Source organism: Micropterus salmoides, unplaced genomic scaffold (assembly GCF_014851395.1).
Source record: "Micropterus salmoides isolate LMB-PRFRI ecotype aquatic unplaced genomic scaffold, ASM1485139v1 Ms_hic_scaffold_11, whole genome shotgun sequence".
Taxonomy (NCBI): domain Eukaryota; kingdom Metazoa; phylum Chordata; class Actinopteri; order Centrarchiformes; family Centrarchidae; genus Micropterus; species Micropterus salmoides.
In genome coordinates, this window is record NW_024040152.1 from 35,060,767 (window position 1) to 35,085,766 (window position 25,000).

Here is a 25,000-nt window from a genome sequence, read left to right on the forward strand (position 1 = left end):
AACAGCAGGTAAACTCCTCAGAGTTTGGTGCGACACCTGGCTGCTGCTAGCTGCTGTTAGCCGCTGTTAGCCATTAAACTAATAAACTTTCTACATGATAACACAGGTGCTCAGGCTGTGACACGTGACCTGTTGTGTTTATTCAGACCGCAGCCCTGAAACATGGTGTAACTGGTCTGGTCTCCATACAGTCAGGCACAATAAAGGTGGAGGATATAACCTTTTATCACGCTAATGTAACTTTACATCAGATTTATATCAACTGATATTCTGTGTTAGCAGGTGTGTAAATGTAAATGCTCTGTATTTGTATAGCGCCTTTCTAGTCTTTTCGACCACTCAGAGAGCTTTTACACTATCTGCGTTCACCATTCACTCACATTCGTACACTGAGACTAAGTGCTAACATTAACACACATTCGTACACTGGCGGAACAGCCGCCAGAGGCAATTCGGGGTTCAGCATCTTGCCCAAGGGCACTTCAGCATGCAGCCTGGAGGAGCCGGGGACTGAACCGCCAACCTTCCGATTAAAGCTCTACCTCCTGAACCACAGCCGCCGCTGTGTGTATGTCAGGTGTTAGCATTTATGTCAGGAGTTAGCAGGTGTGTTGTGTGTTAGCTTGTGTGTCAGGTGTTAGCATGTATGTCAGGAGTTAGCAGGTACGTCAGGTGTTAGCATGTGTCTCGTGTGTTAGCTTGTGTGTCAGGAGTTAGCAGGTGTGTTTTGTGTTAGCATGTGTGTCCACAGACTGTATAAAAGAAGTGGACGTAGTCATGGTGATGCCTCGAGTTTGGTCGATAGAGCGCCGCCATGTTGAGTTTTTGCAACCAGCGGAACTGGACGTGAACATATTTGGACGAGACGGTTGAGCTAAAGGCTGTATGTGGAGCTAGCTAGCTGGCTTAGCTAGGTATTTTAACAGGGCTGGTAACTTTGTCTAGGGAACAACAGGCTAGCTAACTAAATGTACTCACCAGAGAAAATGAGCAGCCGACTCCTAATAAGCTTTTTCAACGGCGCTGGTTAAATTTACACAGTGCCATGGGTACGAGTCACCTCTATCCTGTCGCCATGATAACGACTTGTCAATCAGCTCTAAAGCCTCCCCTGCTTCCTGGTCTCTGTTCCTCTAAATGTGACCATAATTTACTAAATGAATATCATGCTGAAGAAGAAGAAGAAGACTTGAAAACTAGCGACTGAGACCATAAACATCATCATCAGGAAAGTGTTTACTGGGGGAATAAATCAGCTGAGAAGTAGAAACATTTTCTCAGAGACTTTCATACAATCACACTTCTTTCTGCAACCAGAAGAGTCGCCCCCTGCTGGTCGTTCAATAGAATGCAGGTTTAAGGGAAGCTTCTCGCTTGGGTGTGTCAGGTGTTAGCATGTATGTCAGGTGTTAGCAGATGTGTTGTGTGTTAGCAGGGGTTAGTAGGTGTGTCAGGTAATATCCAGGTCAGTGTGTCACTGAGCCTCAGCAGGTAACTAACTATCTGACAGCTGATTAACCTGCTGGGTTTGGAGATGCTTCAATAGTACAGTACGGGAGCAGTACAGTACAGGAGCAGTACAGAACGGGAGCGGAGCAGTACAGAACGGGAGCAGAGCAGTACAGTACGGGAGCAGAGCAGTACAGTACAGGAGCAGTACAGAACGGGAGCAGTACAGTACGGGAGCAGTACAGTACAGGAGCAGTACAGAACGGGAGCAGAGCAGTACAGTACAGGAGCAGTACAGAACGGGAGCAGAGCAGTACAGTACGGGAGCAGAGCAGTACAGTACAGGAGCAGTACAGAACAGGAGCAGAGCAGTACAGTACAGGAGCAGTACAGAACGGGAGCAGAGCAGTACAGTACAGGAGCAGTACAGAACGGGAGCAGAGCAGTACAGTACGGGAGCAGAGCAGTACAGTACAGGAGCAGTACAGAACAGGAGCAGAGCAGTACAGTATGGGAACAGTACAGTACGGGAGCAGAGCAGTACAGTACAGGAGCAGTACAGAACGGGAGCAGTACAGTACGGGAGCAGAGCAGTACAGGAGCAGTACAGAACGGGAGCAGAGCAGTACAGTACAGGAGCAGTACAGAACGGGAGCAGTACAGTACGGGAGCAGAGCAGTACAGGAGCAGTACAGAACGGGAGCAGAGCAGTACAGTACAGGAGCAGTACAGTACGGGAGCAGTACAGTACAGTACGGGAGCAGTACAGTACAGGAGCAGTACAGAACGGGAGCAGTACAGTACGGGAGCAGAGCAGTACAGGAGCAGTACAGAACGGGAGCAGAGCAGTACAGTACAGGAGCAGTACAGTACGGGAGCAGTACAGTACAGTACGGGAGCAGTACAGTACAGTACGGGAGCAGTACAGTACGGGAGCAGAGCAGTACAGGAGCAGTACAGTACAGGAGCAGTACAGAACGGGAGCAGTACAGTACGGGAGCAGAGCAGTACAGTATGGGAACAGTACAGTACGGGAGCAGTGCAGTACAGGAGCAGTACAGAACGGGAGCAGAGCAGTACAGAACGGGAGCAGAGCAGTACAGTACGGGAGCAGAGCAGTACAGTATGGGAACAGTACAGTACGGGAGCAGTGCAGTACAGTACGGGAGCAGAGCAGTACAGTATGGGAGCAGTACAGTACGGGAACAGAGCAGTACAGAACGGGAGCAGAGCAGTACAGTACAGGAGCAGTACAGTACGGGAGCAGAGCAGTACAGTATGGGTACAGTACGGGAGCAGTGCAGTACAGTACAGGAGCAGAGCAGTACAGTACGGGAGCAGTACAGTACGGGAGCAGTACAGTACGGGAGCAGTACAGTACGGGAGCAGTACAGTATGGGAGCAGTACAGTACGGGAGTAGTACAGTACGGGAACAGTACAGTATGGGAGCAGGCCATCAGAGCAGCGGTGTCCCTCTCTGACTTCAAGAAGCTCCTGAAAACTCTGCAGAGCACACTTCCTCTGATAACACCTCTGACATCACTTCCTGTGCTCTTCTTCTTCTGTCCTCTCACAGTTCTCTTGTATTGATAGCAGTATTCGTTAACTCTTACTTCTTTCCTGGGTATTTACCCACCGATGCTGTACGTGCTGACAGCTCAAATGTAAGTCTCTTTGGATAAAAACGTCTGCCAAATGAGTAAATGGAAATTTTCCCCTCCTTCCCTCTCCTCCTCCTCAGCGGTGGCTGGTGGCCTCAGACCTGCAGCAGGAAGTGTACCGCCACCTGGCCGTGTATGTACCCAGAATCCTTTGCCTGGGTCCTAGTGGGTGCAGCAGCAGGGAGGAGCAGAGGGAGGAGCAGAGGGAGGATCTGGCCTGTCAGCTACTCCTCCTGGCTCCTCTGGAGTGGCTCCTGCTGGGGGAGGAGCCGGCCGCCGGCCTGGCCCTCCTGCAGGAGAAGAACCAGCCGTCACCGCTATGTGGACACGTGTTCAAGGTGGGAGAGCCCACCTACTCCTGCAGGTAACTCTCACACACTCACACGCAGGTAACTCTCTCACGCAGGTAACTCTCTCACGCAGGTAACTCTCACACACTCACACGCAGGTAACTCTCTCACGCAGGTAACTCTCACACGCAGGTAACTCTCACACGCAGGTAACTCTCACACGCTCACACGCAGGTAACTCTCACACGCTCACACGCAGGTCACTCTCACACACGCAGGTCACTCTCACACACGCAGGTCACTCTCACACGCAGGTCACTCTCTCACGCAGGTAACTCTCTCACGCAGGTAACTCTCACACGCAGGTAACTCTCTCACGCAGGTAACTCTCTCACGCAGGTAACTCTCTCACGCTCACACGCAGGTCACTCTCACACGCTCACACGCAGGTCACTCTCACACACGCAGGTCACTCTCACACACGCAGGTCACTCTCACACGCAGGTAACTCACACCATCATTCTTCTTCGCTGAATCCAAAGTTGACTTGTAGATCATTTCAACACAGAGTAGCGATTGGGGGTAAAAATCTAATTCAATTTACGATTAAAAAAATAAATAAATTCACTGCCGTTCTATTTTTGATGGAAGTCGTGTGAAGCAGCACAGAGCAGGAAGTCAGACACAGAACGGCAGAGAGAATCAGGTTGATTTTCAAAATAAAACACCCTGTGCAGACTTCTCTTCTTAACACAATTAAAAAAGACAAAGAAACAGCTGACCTACGTAGCTACTTAACCAAGGCAGAAGCACAAAAATCAGGACAACTGAACAAAATGTGAACAAGTCAGCAAAATCAGACCGGCAAAACGCTCTTGTTATTGCACCTGTCCTGCCCGGCAGCCTGGTAAGAGCATGAGGAGCTGGATACCATGTTGTTTATTCAGCGTATTTGTCACCGGGACAGACGGGGGAGGGGCTCTAGAAACACCGCACCAACGGCACAGAGAGAGGGAAACACCTGCAAGAGAAGCGGGAGGAGGGGGGGTTGGGACAGACAAACAAAAACAAAGGGACAACCAGCCGAACAGCTGACAGGAAGACAACTGAGAGAGAAATGAAAAGGAGAAACAGTCGAGCAGCATGAATAAACATCACAGCACCGCCATGAGAGCTGACATTGTGACAATGAATTAAAACAACTCAAAGACAAACATCAGGAATAATTCTACCAGGGACCACCGTGAAAGTGGGACGCAACAACCACGGCGCACCGACACCAGCGACGGGCAGGCAAGAACCCCAGCAGCCAATAGGGGTGGACACCCAGATGGACCGCAACGCAAACGCGAAAGACCCCGACTAACAAATGCCAATCGAGCACGCACTGCCATCAGAATGCAAAAGGAATAACCCGCAGAAGAGCGCCACCCAGACCGACCACGGCGCACACAGTGCCGCCCGGCACCCCACCGCTGTGGAACGAACAACCAAAACGCCACACAATCATCAACATCAGCGCGCAAGTGATGAACCCCGACCCGCACAACGCCCGGCAGCCCCCCCCCGTGTATCCCGCAAACGCGCTGTCCAGGCCACCGTGCACCCGCCGATAAAAGTCAGCTGTTCCCCCAATCGCTGGAGAAGTGAAGGCCGCCAGCGCCAGCCAACATCCCCCATGCACAGCACGCCCTCCAGCATCGTGCAACGCCAGCCAAACTAGCAACGAGGCAAAATCAACTAGCTCAGCTGCACGTCACCACCAGCAAGGGCCGAGAACACCAGGCAGAACAAACACAGCTCAGCCCCTCGACAACTACCTTTATACCTCAGCCTCCAGAGGACAACAGCACGGGGGGGACCCAACCGAACACAACGAATCTGTAGCTGCGCGACGTTTAAAACGGGTCAGACACACTTAAATCGCCGTCTTCACGATTAGCTAATCATGATTAATCGATCAGCCCTAATAATAAAAACTCTAAGAACTAGGGCTGGGCACGGAAACACATTAACACATTCATTAATTAACGCTGACAATTATGTTATCGCACATTAGCGCAGTTTTTATTTTACATTTACATTTATTTACACTCACTCGCTCACAGTAACACACTCACTCGCTCACAGTAACACACTCACTCGCTCACAGTAACACACTCACTCACTCGCTCACAGTAACGCACTCACACTAACACTCACTCACTCGCTCACAGTAACACACTCACTCACTCGCTCACAGTAACACACTCACTCACTCGCTCACAGTAACACACTCACTCACTTGCTCACAGTAACACACTCACTTGCTCACAGTAACACACTCACTCGCTCACAGTAACACACTCACTCACTCGCTCACAGTAACGCACTCACAGTAGCACACTCACTCGCTCACAGTAACACACTCGCTCACAGTAACACACTCACAGTAGCACACTCACTCACACACAGTAACTCACTCGCTCACAGTAACTCACTCACAGTAACTCACTCACAGTAACACACTCACTCACTCACAGTAACACACTCACTCACTCGCTCACAGTAACACATTCACAGTAACACACTCACAGTAACTCACTCACTCACTCGCTCACAGTAACACACTCACTCACTCGCTCACAGTAACTCACTCACTCACTCACTCGCTCACAGTAACACAATCACTCACTCGCTCACAGTAAAACACTCACAGTAACACACTCACAGTAACTCGCTCACAGTAACACACTCACTCGCTCACAGTAACACACTCACTCGCTCACAGTAACACACTCACTCGCTCACAGTAACTCGCTCACAGTAACACACTCACTCGCTCACAGTAACACACTCACTCGCTCACAGTAACACTCACTCACTCGCTCACAGTAACACACTCACTCACTCGCTCACAGTAACACACTCACTCACTCGCTCACAGTAACCCACTCACTTGCTCACAGTAACCCACTCACTTGCTCACAGTAACACACTCACTCGCTCACAGTAACACACTCACTCACTCGCTCACAGTAACGCACTCACAGTAACACACTCACTCGCTCACAGTAACGCACTCACAGTAACTCACTCACTCGCTCACAGTAACACACTCACTCACTCGCTCACAGTAACACACTCACTCACTCGCTCACAGTAACACACTCACTCACTTGCTCACAGTAACACACTCACTCGCTCACAGTAACACACTCACTCACTCGCTCACAGTAACACACTCACTCACTCGCTCACAGTAACACACTCACTCACTCGCTCACAGTAACACTCACTCACTTGCTCACAGTAACGCACTCACAGTAACACACTCACTTGCTCACAGTAGCACACTCACTTGCTCACAGTAACACACTCACAGTAGCACACTCACTCGCTCACAGTAACACACTCGCTCACAGTAACACACTCACAGTAGCACACTCACTCACACACAGTAACTCACTCGCTCACAGTAACTCACTCACAGTAACTCACTCACAGTAACACACTCACTCACTCACAGTAACACACTCACTCACTCGCTCACAGTAACACATTCACAGTAACACATTCACAGTAACACACTCACAGTAACTCACTCACAGTAACTCACTCACAGTAACACACTCACTCACTCGCTCACAGTAACACACTCACTCACTCGCTCACAGTAACACACTCACTCACTCGCTCACAGTAACACACTCACTCACTCACAGTAACTCACTCACAGTAACACACTCACTCGCTCACAGTAACACAATCACTCACTCGCTCACAGTAAAACACTCACAGTAACACACTCACAGTAACTCACTCACAGTAACTCACTCACAGTAACACACTCACAGTAACTCACTCACAGTAACACACTCACTCGCTCACAGTAACACACTCACTCGCTCACAGTAACACACTCACAGTAACTCACTCACTCGCTCACAGTAACACACTCACAGTAACACACTCACTCACTCGCTCACAGTAACACACTCACAGTAACACACTCACTCACTCGCTCACAGTAACACACTCACTCACTTGCTCACAGTAACACACTCACTTGCTCACAGTAACACACTCACTCACTCGCTCACAGTAACACACTCACTCACTTGCTCACAGTAACACACTCACTTGCTCACAGTAACACACTCACTCACTCGCTCACAGTAACACACTCACTCACTCGCTCACAGTAACACACTCACTCACTCGCTCACAGTAACACACTCACTCACTTGCTCACAGTAACGCACTCACAGTAACACACTCACTTGCTCACAGTAGCACACTCACTTGCTCACAGTAGCACACTAACTCGCTCACAGTAACACACTCGCTCACAGTAACACACTCACAGTAGCACACTCACTCACACACAGTAACTCACTCGCTCACAGTAACTCACTCACAGTAACACACTCACAGTAACACACTCACTCACTCACAGTAACACACTCACTCACTCGCTCACAGTAACACATTCACAGTAACACACTCACAGTAACTCACTCACAGTAACTCACTCACAGTAACACACTCACTCGCTCACAGTAACACAATCACTCACTCGCTCACAGTAACACACTCACAGTAACACACTCACAGTAACTCACTCACAGTAACACACTCACAGTAACTCACTCACTCACTCACAGTAACTCACTCACAGTAACTCACTCACTCACTCACAGTAACTCACTCACAGTAACTCACTCACAGTAACACACTCACAGTAACACACTCACAGTAACTCACTCACAGTAACACACTCACAGTAACACACTCACTCACTCACAGTAACTCACTCACAGTAACACACTCACTCACTCGCTCACAGTAACACACTCACTCGCTCACAGTAACACACTCACTCGCTCACTCACAGTAACACACTCACAGTAACTCACTCACAGTAACACACTCACAGTAACTCACTCACAGTAACACACTCACTCACTCGCTCACAGGAACACACTCACTCGCTCACAGTAACACACTCACAGTAACTCACTCACTCGCTCACAGTAACACACTCACAGTAACACACTCACTCACTCGCTCACAGTAACACACTCACTCACTCGCTCACACACTCACTCGCTCACAGTAACACACTCACTCACTCGCTCACAGTAACACACTCACAGTAACACACTCACTCGCTCACAGTAACACAGTCACTCGCTCACAGTAACACACTCACTCACTCGCTCACAGTAACACAGTCACAGTAACACACTCACTCACTCGCTCACAGTAACACACTCACAGTAACACACTCACTCACTCGCTCACAGTAACACACTCACAGTAACACACTCACTCACTCGCTCACAGTAACACACTCACAGTAACACACTCACTCACTCGCTCACAGTAACACAGTCACAGTAACACACTCACTCACTCGCTCACAGTAACACACTCACAGTAACACACTCACTCGCTCACAGTAACACACTCACTCACTCGCTCACAGTAACACACTCACAGTAACACACTCACTCGCTCACAGTAACACACTCACTCACTCGCTCACAGTAACTCACTCGCTCACAGTAACACACTCACAGTAACACACTCACTCGCTGACAGTAACAGACTCACTCACTCGCTCACAGTAACACACTCACTCACTCGCTCACAGTAACACACTCACAGTAACACACTCACTCGCTCACAGTAACACACTCACTCGCTCACAGTAACACACTCACTCACTTGCTCACAGTAACACACTCACTCACTCGCTCACAGTAACACACTCACTCACTTGCTCACAGTAACGCACTCACAGTAACACACTCACTTGCTCACAGTAGCACACTCACTTGCTCACAGTAGCACACTCACTCGCTCACAGTAACACACTCGCTCACAGTAACACACTCACAGTAGCACACTCACTCACAAACAGTAACTCACTCGCTCACAGTAACTCACTCACAGTAACTCACTCACAGTAACACACTCACTCACTCACAGTAACACACTCACTCACTCGCTCACAGTAACACATTCACAGTAACTCACTCACAGTAACACACTCACTCGCTCACAGTAACACAATCACTCACTCGCTCACAGTAACACACTCACAGTAACACACTCACAGTAACTCACTCACAGTAACACACTCACAGTAACACACTCACTCACTCACAGTAACTCACTCACAGTAACACACTCACTCACTCACAGTAACTCACTCACAGTAACTCACTCACAGTAACACACTCACAGTAACACACTCACTCACTCACAGTAACTCACTCACAGTAACTCACTCACAGTAACACACTCACTCGCTCACAGTAACACACTCACTCGCTCACTCACAGTAACACACTCACAGTAACACACTCACAGTAACTCACTCACAGTAACACACTCACAGTAACTCACTCACAGTAACACACTCACTCACTCGCTCACAGTAACACACTCACTCACTCGCTCACAGTAACACACTCACTCGCTCACAGTAACACACTCACAGTAACACACTCACTCACTCGCTCACAGTAACACACTCACAGTAACTCACTCACTCGCTCACAGTAACACACTCACAGTAACACACTCACTCACTCGCTCACAGTAACACACTCACAGTAACACACTCACTCGCTCACAGTAACACACTCACAGTAACACACTCACTCACTCGCTCACAGTAACACACTCACAGTAACACACTCACTCGCTCACAGTAACACAGTCACTCGCTCACAGTAACACACTCACTCGCTCACAGTAACACACTCACAGTAACACACTCACTCACTCGCTCACAGTAAGACACTCACAGTAACACACTCACTCACTCGCTCACAGTAACACACTCACAGTAACACACTCACTCACTCGCTCACAGTAACACACTCACAGTAACACACTCACTCACTCGCTCACAGTAACACACTCACAGTAACACACTCACTCACTCGCTCACAGTAACACAGTCACAGTAACACACTCACTCACTCGCTCACAGTAACACACTCACAGTAACACACTCACTCGCTCACAGTAACACACTCACTCGCTCACAGTAACACACTCACAGTAACACACTCACTCGCTCACAGTAACACACTCACTCACTCGCTCACAGTAACTCACTCGCTCACAGTAACACACTCACAGTAACACACTCACTCGCTGACAGTAACACACTCACTCACTCGCTCACAGTAACACACTCACTCACTCGCTCACAGTAACACACTCACAGTAACACACTCACTCGCTCACAGTAACACACTCACTCACTCGCTCACAGTAACACACTCACAGTAACACACTCACTCACTCGCTCACAGTAACACACTCACAGTAACACACTCACTCACTCGCTCACAGTAACACACTCACAGTAACACACTCACTCGCTCACAGTAACACACTCACTCACTCGCTCACAGTAACACACTCACTCACTCGCTCACTCGCTCACAGTAACACACTCACTCACTCGCTCACAGTAACACACTCACTCACTCGCTCACAGTAACACACTCACAGTAACACACTCACTCGCTCACAGTAACTCACTCACTCACTCGCTCACAGTAACACACTCACTCACTCGCTCACAGTAACACACTCACAGTAACACACTCACTCACTCGCTCACAGTAACTCACTCACTCGCTCACAGTAACACACTCGCTCACAGTAACACACTCACAGTAGCACACTCACTCACACACAGTAACTCACTCGCTCACAGTAACTCACTCACAGTAACACACTCACTCACTCACAGTAACACAATCACTCACTCGCTCACAGTAACACACTCACAGTAACACACTCACAGTAACTCACTCACAGTAACACACTCACAGTAACTCACTCACAGTAACACACTCACAGTAACACACTCACAGTAACTCACTCACAGTAACACACTCACAGTAACACACTCACAGTAACACACTCACTCACTCACAGTAACTCACTCACAGTAACTCACTCACTCACTCGCTCACAGTAACACACTCACTCGCTCACAGTAACACACTCACTCGCTCACAGTAACACACTCACTCGCTCACAGTAACTCGCTCACAGTAACTCGCTCACAGTAACACACTCACAGTAACACACTCACAGTAACACACTCGCTCACAGTAACACACTCACAGTAACTCACTCACTCGCTCACAGTAACACACTCACTCACTCGCTCACAGTAACACACTCACTCACTCGCTCACAGTAACACACTCACAGTAACACACTCACTCACTCGCTCACAGTAACACACTCACTCACTCGCTCACAGTAACTCACTCGCTCACAGTAACACACTCACAGTAACACACTCACTCGCTGACAGTAACACACTCACTCACTCGCTCACAGTAACACACTCACTCACTCGCTCACAGTAACACACTCACAGTAACACACTCACTCGCTCACAGTAACACACTCACTCACTCGCTCACAGTAACACACTCACAGTAACACACTCACTCACTCGCTCACAGTAACACACTCACAGTAACACACTCACTCACTCGCTCACAGTAACACACTCACAGTAACACACTCACTCGCTCACAGTAACACACTCACTCACTCGCTCACAGTAACACACTCACTCACTCGCTCACTCGCTCACAGTAACACACTCACTCACTCGCTCACAGTAACACACTCACTCACTCGCTCACAGTAACACACTCACAGTAACACACTCACTCGCTCACAGTAACTCACTCACTCACTCGCTCACAGTAACACACTCACTCACTCGCTCACAGTAACACACTCACAGTAACACACTCACTCACTCGCTCACAGTAACTCACTCACTCGCTCACAGTAACACACTCGCTCACAGTAACACACTCACAGTAGCACACTCACTCACACACAGTAACTCACTCGCTCACAGTAACTCACTCACAGTAACACACTCACTCACTCACAGTAACACAATCACTCACTCGCTCACAGTAACACACTCACAGTAACACACTCACAGTAACTCACTCACAGTAACACACTCACAGTAACACACTCACAGTAACTCACTCACAGTAACACACTCACAGTAACACACTCACTCACTCACAGTAACTCACTCACAGTAACTCACTCACTCACTCGCTCACAGTAACACACTCACTCGCTCACAGTAACACACTCACTCGCTCACAGTAACACACTCACTCGCTCACAGTAACACACTCACTCGCTCACAGTAACACACTCACAGTAACACACTCACAGTAACACACTCGCTCACAGTAACACACTCACAGTAACTCACTCACTCGCTCACAGTAACACACTCACAGTAACACACTCACTCACTCGCTCACAGTAACACACTCACTCACTCGCTCACAGTAACACACTCACAGTAACACACTCACTCACTCGCTCACAGTAACACACTCACTCGCTCACAGTAACACACTCACTCACTCGCTCACAGTAACACACTCACTCACTCGCTCACAGTAACACACTCACTCACTCGCTCACAGTAACACACTCACTCACTCGCTCACAGTAACACAGTCACAGTAACACACTCACTCACTCGCTCACAGTAACACACTCACTCACTCGCTCACTCGCTCACAGTAACACACTCACTCACTCGCTCACAGTAACACACTCACTCACTCGCTCACAGTAACACACTCACAGTAACACGCTCACAGTAACACACTCACAGTAACACACTCACTCACTCGCTCACAGTAACACACTCACAGTAACACACTCACTCGCTCACAGTAACACACTCACTCACTCGCTCACAGTAACACACTCACTCACTCGCTCACAGTAACACACTCACAGTAACACGCTCACAGTAACACACTCACAGTAACACACTCACTCACTCGCTCACAGTAACACACTCACAGTAACACACTCACTCGCTCACAGTAACACACTCACTCACTCGCTCACAGTAACGCACTCACTCACTCGCTCACAGTAACGCACTCACTCACTCGCTCACAGTAACACACTCACTCACTCGCTCACAGTAACACACACACTCACTCGCTCACAGTAACACACTCACTCACTCGCTCACAGTAACACAGTGTCTGTTTCTCTGTGTTTTCAGGGAGTGTGCAGCCGACCCCACCTGTGTCCTCTGCATGCAGTGTTTCCTGGGCAGCGTTCATAAAGAGCATCGATACAGGGTGAGCACACGCACACAGGTAACAACAGGTAAACTCCCCCCAGCTGGTTGATGGCGAGCAGAAATGTGACCCTCTGTCTGCAGCGTCCTGCAGCTGTTACAGGTCACCGCACCTGCTGACAGGTGAGCACAGACTCCGCCCACACTCAGGTGGATGGATGTCACACCGCTCACACATGTCTACAGTCATCTCGACCACTTTGCTTTTCTCCTATAGATATTGTGAAGTTGCTCTTGTTGAAAGGAGAATCATCGGGTGATTGGTAGCAGAGAAAATAAAATAGAAAGGCTGATAAATGTCTTTTTAGTGCAAACCGTCTCTTCTTGAGCTTTAAATCAACAAACATTTTAAAGAAAGTGATAAAGATACAAATTAAAGAGCAGCCTTACACCAACGTTTGGCAACCAGATCCACTGTGTCGGTGGTTTTCTCCGGTTCCTCACTCATTTTGAAGTTGTTGTCGACGGCTGAAGGGGGCGGGGCCTAAAAACAGATCAGTACGCACGCCCTGCCATGCGACTGCCGTGCAGGGCCACGTTGTGATGACGATGCTGAAAGTCTACAGGGATTCTACGGAGAAACTCTTAGAGGTTAGATTCATGTTGAAACAGTTTTTATTTCTATTTGTTGAACAGCTGCTCTCTGTTGAGTTTCCCGTCTCTTTATGTACGTCATCTTATTTACCATGATCACACCGTCAGTCGGTTCCTCTCACTTAACTTTAACCACCAGGCGTGTCTCAGGAAATCACAAGGTCGCCTGTCATTAACCTTCATAAACTAGATTCTTTACACAAACTTGTTATTGCTTTTATCAGGATTGTTACATCTCACAAACTACCTGACTCAGCTGATCAACCCCCGCAGAGCTGTCTGAGCCTTTAACCCTCGCTGAACCTGCAGGTCCTGTTCTCCTGGACCTGGATCTGGTTATTAGTTATCATGTGACGCACTCTGTATATCCCTGCACGTTCACCCCGAGGCTCGTCTCCAGTTTAGGTCATGTGGGAATATCGTAGTTCTTTTAACCTGGATCTCTTCCTGAACCTTCCTGCTGAGACGTTACACAACATGAACCAGCTGTGTGTGTGTGTGTGTTGTAGATGACCACGTCAGGAGGGGGAGGTTTCTGTGACTGTGGAGACGCTGAGGCCTGGAAGAAGGGTCCTTACTGCCAGAAACACACCCCTGCAGCCGACAACAGGGACGCAGAGGAGGTGAGATGGCCGCCTGTCTCTCTGACCCTCTTCCACTCTGGTCAGAGTCGTATCTCCTCGGTTAACCTGCAGGGTTTAAATACAGCGGCCGGCTTTCATGTTAGGGTAGTTTCTGAATTTAAAATGCTCCGTGCTCACTCAGACCTGGAGGGTTTATAACCCCGGTGTTTCCCCTGCCATTGTTCTGACGCCCACGCAGCCTGAAAGATGCAGACCGAAAAAAAGGATCTAACTGTAAAACGTGGAATATAAACGGTTGACAAGCACTGAACCCAGTAGCGCTCCACGCTGGTTTCTGATGGCAGAGCCTCCACCTGAACGAGCAGACAGAGCGAACGTGGCAGGAGGAGGAGGAAAGGCCCTCTCTGCTGCAGTATCACCACTCTGTACCTTTTTGTCCCTTCAGGATCCTGTAGCTCAGCTCCCAGCTGACATGGTTGCCCGTGGTTACAGCATCTTCTCCATCATCCTGAAGTACGCTGTGGACATGCTGACCTGGGACCAGGAAGACCAGCTACCTGCAGGACTGGAGCCCACGTAAGCACGCACCCAGTCTTTAAAGATCTCCTCCACCTGTAAATGTCGGGCTGCAGCCTGTGGGGGGCGCTGTTTAAAACACTGTTCAGCTGCTGTGCTGATCCTTCCTGTGTGTGTCAGGGAGAGGGCAGACACCTACTACTGCATGCTGTTTAACGATGAGGTCCACACCTACGAGCAGGTGATCTACACTCTGCAGAAAGCCGTCAACTGCAGCCAGAAAGAAGCCGTCAGCTTCGCCACCACCGTGGACAGAGACGTCAGTGCTCTCTTTGTACCGCTCTGCTAATACACACCTTACACATAGGTACAGGTGACGTCACTGCTGTCTGTCTGTCTGTCTGTCTGTGCAGGGCAGGAAGTCAGTTCGATACGGAGATTTCCAGTTCTGTGAACAGGCCAAGTCAGTTATAGTGGTGAGTGAATATTATTATACAGGCCTGTTCTCAAACAGGCAGCCTGCTGTGGAACTGGGCATTACATTTTCCAAAAACAATCATCTTGTCAGTGTCACTATTTGATAATTTGCCTTTGTGCTATTTCCAATAAAACATGGAGTTTCAGTGATTCGCACTTCATTACTTTCTTCTTTCATTTTACACAGGGGGACGATTTTTTAGAAACAGGGTTGTAGTTATTCTTGTAGTGTGTGAAGCCTGGACGTTTGGATTCAGTTTGCTGTTGTTGTCTTACTGTGATGAGTGTCCTCCATTATCCCCCCCCCCCCCCCCCCCCCCCAGAGGAACACCAGCCGTCAGTCGAAGCCTCTCAGGGTTGAGGTGATGCACTCGTCCGTTGTTGCTCATCAGTGTTTCGCTCTGAGGGCTCTCAGCTGGTTGGGACAGGTCATTCAGTACTCTGGTACGTCCTTACTCCATTACCCACAATCCCTCTGTCTGCGTGCGTGTCAGTCGTGATGTGAATGTTTCCCTGCTGTGTTTCAGACGGTCTGAGGAGGATCCTGTGTCAGGTCGGCCTGCAGAGAGGTCCTGAGGGAGAGAACTCCTCGCTGGTCGATCAGCTGATGCTCAACGACTCCAAGATGTGGAAAGGTAACGCTCAGATACAGTGTGTATTTATTGAGATATATATATATATTTATTTATTTGTTTGTTGATATATTTATTGATACGGCGTCCCAACGTTCTAACCTGTTTGATGTTACTCACATGTGTCTCTCTTTAGGAGCGAGGAACATCTACCACCAGCTGCTAATGAACAGCCTCCTCATGGACCTCAAGTACAAGAAGATCTTTGCCATCCAGTTTGCCAAGGTAACACACCTGATCGACACACCTGATACACAGGAGAAACTAATCAGGTGAAATTTAGACGGCAGATGTGACTGAACGTGACACTGAAGTTACTGTAAAACACGCCGATGTCATTGTGACGTCACCACGATGTCATCGTCACTTCCTGTGTGTGAAGAGGAAACTGTCGGCGCTCTCAGTGACGACTCTGCCTGCTGGCGGAGAAGAGCAGCTGGTGGAACGTTAGCTCAACGGCTGCTCTAAAGTTAGGGGACTTTATTTTCGGGTTGTTTGTGTAATAACTCGTTTTCTCATCTTAAGCTAGGACCATCTGTAGCCAGTCAGGTCCTAACCCTGGTTCTACCAGTTACCTAACAGATAGGATCTGCATCTTAGGACCGGGGGTGTGATGAGAAGAAATCTTCACAGCTGAATTATCTGAACATTTAGAGCATTAAACCTAATTTCCTTCATTCTGGTGAATATGTCTGCATCCATTTATGGTTGAACTGTTTTTATTTATGTAAAGGAAAATACAAAATTCAAACTGTAAACCTCTACCAGAACGGTTACCAGCTGGTTTTCTGCACATTCTCGTCACAGCGTTAGTGAGGACATTTCTGTAATAGATGTAATAGATACAGGGAGGATGTGGTTCAGTCGGACCTGCACCGATCATATTCATTCACTCACCACCATCAGTGAGTTCAGCGCTTCACAGCAGGAAATACAACTATGCCTCCAGAGTAAAAGTGCACCAAGTGAACTTTCTAAAGGGTCCTGACAGATTTTTGACTGTGAGCGCTGGTCTGAGGTTAGCGTGAGGTGCTTTAGCAACAGCAGGTCATCTGCATGCTGCTGTCTGCTGGTCTGACATTGACCCCTGCTAGGTGTTGGTCGTGATGTGACCTGTGTGTTCATACACGTGAACATAGCGTGTTTGGTGGTGTTGCCCTGGAGCTTGTCTCCTCAGGCACAGTTTTCCATCGCGACCCCTTTAGTCCTGGTTAGTGATTCATACCCTGGATTAGCCTCCAGTCACTGTAGGCAGCAGGATGTGACATCATCAGGTCAGCAGAGGACACTGATGGTTTGAGTCAGCAGGTCTTGTTTCTTGAAGTTTATTCTGGGTGGACATCAGAGATGAGGATTTCCTCTGGAAGTGCATTTAAGAGTTCAAGTTAAAGTCTGGACACATCGAGAGGTTTGATTCCAGAAAGTACGTCAGGGTCTATTGGGGTTTAATATTGGGGGTTGGGTGGGTGTTGGGGGCCGTTTGCCCGGCAGCAGCGACCTCTGACCCAGAGGTGAAATGTCGTCCCCCCTCTAGAACTACAGACGCCTCCAGACAGATTTTATGGAGGACGACCATGAGCGAGTGGTGTCAGTGACCTCGCTGTCTGTTCAGCTCTTCACTGTCCCGACCATGGTGAGTACTCCTCCTCCTCCTCTGCACCTCCACACACCTGTCTCTCTCTCTCTCTGTCCCTGTGTCTCTCTCCTGATGGTAGAGTTATGAGCGCTTGCAGTGTGACTACGTGAGAGACGACCATGACCGTGAGTTCTCCATCACTGACCTGTCAGTACAAATATTCACCGTCCCGTCGCTGGTGAGTTCACTCTGTTTGTGTTGGAGGTGAGAAATGTTCCTCACTACAGAAACTAGTTCACCTCTTTAACCTTCACTTTCCTTCCTGTCCCTCTGAGTTTCAAATATTGATCTGTTGCACATTTTGTTTTTCAGATTAATCAGGACTGTTTCAAAAAATGAAGATCTATTTCACATGAATAGTTGCAGTCAAAGTTTACAGTTGATTATATAAACATAGAATTTAGGTCGGCCTAGAAATGTTTTAGTAGAACTGTAAAGGTGCCAAATATTACAACAAATTTACAGTAACACAACTAATCAGCGACATCTGTGAGGCTTCATCATTGTGTGTTATTTTAAAGCTTTGGAAACCTCACATACATGTGAGTATGAGACAACAATAATGGGCCAAACACAGAGCCTTAAGGAAGTAAGGAAGTTACCTGTAGTGAGTAATCTGAACATATTGATAACTAATGATACCTATTTTCCAGGTAGCTACTCAGCCAGCACTGTGCAACCCTTCAAATTCCATATCATTATCATGTCTCCAGCAGTAAGCCACAGTCCATAATGTTGAATACTACTACACTAGATCAAGAAGTGTCCCTACTGTTCATTATTTTCAGTTGCTGTTAATTCTTTTATCACTGTGATGTTGATTTATGTTTTATGACAAAATCATCCTGTCATTGGTGTATGTTGCAGGCCCGGATGCTGATGGTGGAGGAGAACCTGATGACGACCATCATCAGGACCTTTGTGGATCACCTCCGCCACAGAGACCTGCAGGGACGCTTCCAGTTCGACCGCTACACCGCCCAGCAGGCCTTTAAGTTTGGACGAGTCCAGAGCCTCATCGGAGACCTCAAGTTAGGACCAGTTACATACCAGTTTATTCATCATTGATAGACCAGTTTGTACATCATTGATAGACCAGTTTGTACATCATTGATAGACCAGTTTGTACATCATTGATAGACCAGTTTGTACATCAGTGATACACCTGTTTATCCACCAGTGATACACCTGTTTATTCACCAGTGATACACCAGTTTATCCACCAGTGATACACCAGTTTATCCACCAGTGATACACCTGTTTATCCACCAGTGATACACTAGTTTATCCACCCGTTTATCCACGAGTGATACACCAGTTTATTCACCTGTTTATCCACCAGTGATACACTAGTTTATCCACCTGTTTATTCATCAGTGATACACCAGTTTATCCACCAGTGATACACCAGTTTCTCCACCAGTGATACACCAGTTTATTCATCAGTGATACACCAGTTTATCCACCAGTGATACACCAGTTTATTCATCAGTGATACACCAGTTTATCCACCAGTGATACACCAGTTTATCCACCAGTGATACACTAGTTTATCCACCAGTTTCTCCATCAGTGATACACCAGTTTCTCCACCAGTGATACACCAGTTTATCCACCAGTTTATCCACCAGTTTATCCATCAATGATACACCAGTTTATCCACCAGTGATACACTAGTTTATCCACCAGTTTATCCACCAGTGATACACTAGTTTATTCATCAGTGATACACTAGTTTATTCATCAGTGATACACCAGTTTATTCATCAGTGATACACCAGTTTATCCACCAGTTTCTCCACCAGTGATACACTAGTTTATCCACCAGTGATACACTAGTTTATCCACCAGTTTATCCACCATTGATACACTAGTTTATCCACCAGTGATACACTAGTTTGTCCACCCGTTTATCCACCAGTGATACACCAGTTTATCCACCATTGATACACTAGTTTATCCACCATTGATACACTAGTTTATCCACCAGTGATACACTAGTTTATCCACCAGTGATACACCAGTTTATCCACCAGTGATACACCAGTTTATCCACCAGTGATACACCAGTTTCTCCATCAGTGATACACCAGTTTCTCCACCAGTGATACACCAGTTTATCCACCAGTTTATCCATCAATGATACACCAGTTTCTCCACCAGTGATACACCAGTTTATTCACCAGTGATCCACCAGTTTATCCACCAGTGATACACTAGTTTATCCACCTGTTTATCCACCAGTGATACACCTGTTTATCCACCAGTGATACACCTGTTTATCCACCAGTGATACACCTGTTTATCCACCAGTGATACACCTGTTTATCCACCAGTGATACACCTGTTTATCCACCAGTGATACACCTGTTTATCCACCAGTGATACACTAGTTTATCCACCAGTGATACACTAGTTTATCCACCAGTTTATCCACCAGTGATACACCAGTTTATCCACCAGTGATACACTAGTTTATCCACCAGTGATACACCAGTTTATCCACCAGTGATACACTAGTTTATCCACCAGTGATACACTAGTTTATCCACCAGTGATACACTAGTTTATCCACCAGTTTATCCACCAGTGATACACCAGTTTCTCCATCAGTGATACACCAGTTTATCCACCAGTGATACACCAGTTTCTCCACCAGTTTCTCCACCAGTGATACACTAGTTTATCCACCCGTTTATCCACCAGTGATACACCCGTTTATCCATCAGTGATACGCCTGTTTATCCACCAGTGATACACCTGTTTATCCACCAGTGATACACCTGTTTATCCATCAGTGATACACCTGTTTATCCATCAGTGATACACCTGTTTATCCATCAGTGATACACCTGTTTATCCACCAGTGATACACCTGTTTATCCACCTGTTTATCCATCAGTGATACACCTGTTTATCCACCAGTGATACACCTGTTTATCCACCAGTGATACACCTGTTTATCCACCAGTGATACACTAGTTTATCCACCAGTGATACACCTGTTTATCCACCAATGATACACTAGTTTATCCACCAGTTTATCCACCAGTGATACACTAGTTTATCCATCAGTGATCCGCCTGTTTATCCATCAGTGATACGCCTGTTTATCCACCAGTGATACACCTGTTTATCCACCTGTTTATCCATCAGTGATACACCTGTTTATCCACCAGTGATACACCTGTTTATCCACCAGTGATACACTAGTTTATCCACCAGTGATACACCTGTTTATCCACCAATGATACACTAGTTTATCCACCAGTTTATCCACCAGTGATACACTAGTTTATCCATCAGTGATCCGCCTGTTTATCCACCAATGATACACTAGTTTATCCACCAGTTTATCCACCAGTGATACACTAGTTTATCCATCAGTGATCCGCCTGTTTATCCATCAGTGATACGCCTGTTTATCCACCAGTGATACGCCTGTTTATCCACCAGTGATACGCCTGTTTATCCACCAGTGATACGCCTGTTTATCCACCAGTGATACACCTGTTTATCCATCAGTGATACACCTGTTTATCCACCAGTGATACACTAGTTTATCCACCTGTTTATCCATCAGTGATACACCTGTTTATCCACCAGTGATACACCTGTTTATCCACCAGTTTATCCACCAGTGATACACCAGTTTCTCCACCAGTTTCTCCACCAGTGATACACCAGTTTATCCACCAGTGATACACCAGTTTATCCACCAGTGATACACTAGTTTATTCATCAGTGATACACCAGTTTATCCACCAGTGATACACTAGTTTATCCACCAGTTTATCCACCAGTGATACACCAGTTTCTCCACCAGTTTCTCCACCAGTGATACACCAGTTTATCCACCAGTGATACACCAGTTTATCCACCAGTGATACACTAGTTTATTCATCAGTGATACACCAGTTTATCCACCAGTGATACACTAGTTTATCCACCAGTTTATCCACCAGTGATACACCAGTTTATCCACCAGTGATACACCAGTTTATCCACCAGTGATACACCAGTTTATTCATCAGTGATACACCAGTTTCTCCACCAGTGATACACCTGTTTATCCACCAGTGATACACCTGTTTATCCACCAGTGATACACTAGTTTATCCACCAGTGATACACCTGTTTATCCACCAATGATACACTAGTTTATCCACCAGTGATACACTAGTTTATCCACCAGTGATACACTAGTTTATCCACCTGTTTATCCATCAGTGATACACCTGTTTATCCACCAGTGATACACTAGTTTATCCACCAGTGATACACTAGTTTATCCACCAGTTTATCCACCAGTGATACACCAGTTTATTCACCAATGATCCACCAGTTTATCCACCAGTGATACACTAGTTTATCCACCTGTTTATCCACCAGTGATACACCTGTTTATCCACCAGTGATACACCTGTTTATCCACCAGTGATACACCTGTTTATCCACCAGTGATACACTAGTTTATCCACCAGTGATACACCTGTTTATCCACCAGTGATACACCTGTTTATCCACCAGTGATACACTAGTTTATCCACCAGTGATACACCTGTTTATCCACCAGTGATACACCTGTTTATCCACCAGTGATACACCAGTTTATCCACCAGTGATACACTAGTTTATCCACCAGTGATACACTAGTTTATCCACCAGTGATACACTAGTTTATCCACCAGTTTCTCCACCAGTGATACACCAGTTTCTCCACCAGTGATACACCAGTTTCTCCACCAGTGATACACCAGTTTCTCCACCAGTGATACACCAGTTTCTCCATCAGTGATACACCAGTTTATCCACCAGTGATACACCAGTTTCTCCACCAGTTTCTCCAATAGTGATACACTAGTTTATCCACCCGTTTATCCACCAGTGATACACCCGTTTATCCATCAGTGATACGCCTGTTTATCCACCAGTGATACACCTGTTTATCCATCAGTGATACACCTGTTTATCCATCAGTGATACACCTGTTTATCCACCAGTGATACACCTGTTTATCCACCAGTGATACACCTGTTTATCCACCTGTTTATCCATCAGCGATACACCTGTTTATCCACCAGTGATACACCTGTTTATCCACCAGTGATACACCTGTTTATCCACCAGTGATACACTAGTTTATCCACCAGTGATACACCTGTTTATCCACCAATGATACACTAGTTTATCCACCAGTTTATCCACCAGTGATACACTAGTTTATCCACCAGTGATACACTAGTTTATCCACCAGTTTATCCACCAGTGATACACTAGTTTATCCACCAGTGATACACTAGCTTATCCACCCGTTTATCCACCAGTGATACACCAGTTTATCCACCATTGATACACTAGTTTATCCACCAGTGATACACTAGTTTATCCACCCGTTTATCCACCAGTGATACACCCGTTTATCCACCAGTGATACACCCGTTTATCCACCAGTGATACACCAGTTTATCCACCAGTGATACACCAGTTTATCCACCAGTGATACACCAGTTTATCCACCAGTGATACACTAGTTTATCCATCAGTGATCCGCCTGTTTATCCATCAGTGATACGCCTGTTTATCCACCAGTGATACGCCTGTTTATCCACCAGTGATACGCCTGTTTATCCACCAGTGATACGCCTGTTTATCCATCAGTGATACACCTGTTTATCCACCAGTGATACACTAGTTTATCCACCTGTTTATCCACCAGTGATACACCTGTTTATCCACCAGTGATACACCTGTTTTTCCACCAGTGATACACTAGTTTATCCACCAGTGATACACCTGTTTATCCATCAGTGATACACTAGTTTATCCACCAGTTTATCCACCAGTGATACACTAGTTTATCCACCAGTTTATCCACCAGTGATACACTAGTTTATCCACCAGTTTATTCACCAGTGATACACTAGTTTATCCACCAGTCTATCCACCAGTGATACACCAGTCTATCCACCAGTGATACACCAGTCTATCCACCAGTGATACACTAGTTTATCCACCAGTGATACACTAGTTTATCCACCAGTTTATCCACCAGTGATACACTAGTTTATCCACCAGTTTATCCACCAGTGATACACCAGTTTATCCACCAGTTTATCCACCAGTGATACACCAGTTTATCCACCAGTTTATCCACCAGTGATACACCAGTTTATCCACCAGTTATACACTAGTTTATCCACCAGTGATACACCAGTTTCTCCACCAGTGATACACCAGTTTATCCACCAGTGATACACCAGTTTATTCATCAGTGATACACCAGTTTCTCCACCAGTGATACACCAGTTTATCCACCAGTGATACACCTGTTTATCCACCAGTGATACACCTGTTTATCCACCAGTGATACACTAGTTTATCCACCAGTGATACACCTGTTTATCCACCAATGATACACTAGTTTATCCACCAGTGATACACTAGTTTATCCACCAGTGATACACTAGTTTATCCACCTGTTTATCCATCAGTGATACACCTGTTTATCCACCAGTGATACACTAGTTTATCCACCAGTGATACACTAGTTTATCCACCAGTTTATCCACCAGTGATACACCAGTTTATTCACCAATGATCCACCAGTTTATCCACCAGTGATACACTAGTTTATCCACCTGTTTATCCACCAGTGATACACCTGTTTATCCACCAGTGATACACCTGTTTATCCACCAGTGATACACCTGTTTATCCACCAGTGATACACTAGTTTATCCACCAGTGATACACCTGTTTATCCACCAGTGATACACCTGTTTATCCACCAGTGATACACTAGTTTATCCACCAGTGATACACCTGTTTATCCACCAGTGATACACCTGTTTATCCACCAGTGATACACCAGTTTATCCACCAGTGATACACTAGTTTATCCACCAGTGATACACTAGTTTATCCACCAGTGATACACTAGTTTATCCACCAGTTTCTCCACCAGTGATACACCAGTTTCT

The 25,000-nt window shown here is 46.9% G+C and overlaps 2 protein-coding genes across 3 annotated transcripts in view; one reads left to right on the top strand and one right to left on the bottom strand.

The window, feature by feature from the left end:
• The window catches only part of cpne4a (copine IVa), a 486,687-nt gene that overhangs the window by 341,980 nt on the left and 119,707 nt on the right, over positions 1-25,000 (bottom strand). The gene's annotated exons all lie outside the window — the stretch shown is intronic.
• Positions 3,192-19,100, top strand: LOC119898175 (E3 ubiquitin-protein ligase UBR2-like; the record flags this gene model as incomplete). 2 transcript variants are annotated; one of them, XM_038712362.1, is given in 11 exon segments in its annotated part: positions 3,192-3,475; positions 13,501-13,579; positions 14,682-14,795; positions 15,202-15,332; positions 15,453-15,591; positions 15,686-15,748; positions 16,073-16,193; positions 16,277-16,384; positions 16,518-16,606; positions 17,916-18,014; positions 18,885-19,100. In XM_038712362.1, coding segments are annotated over 11 exon segments (1,428 nt in total), but the record flags the coding sequence as incomplete, so codon positions are not given.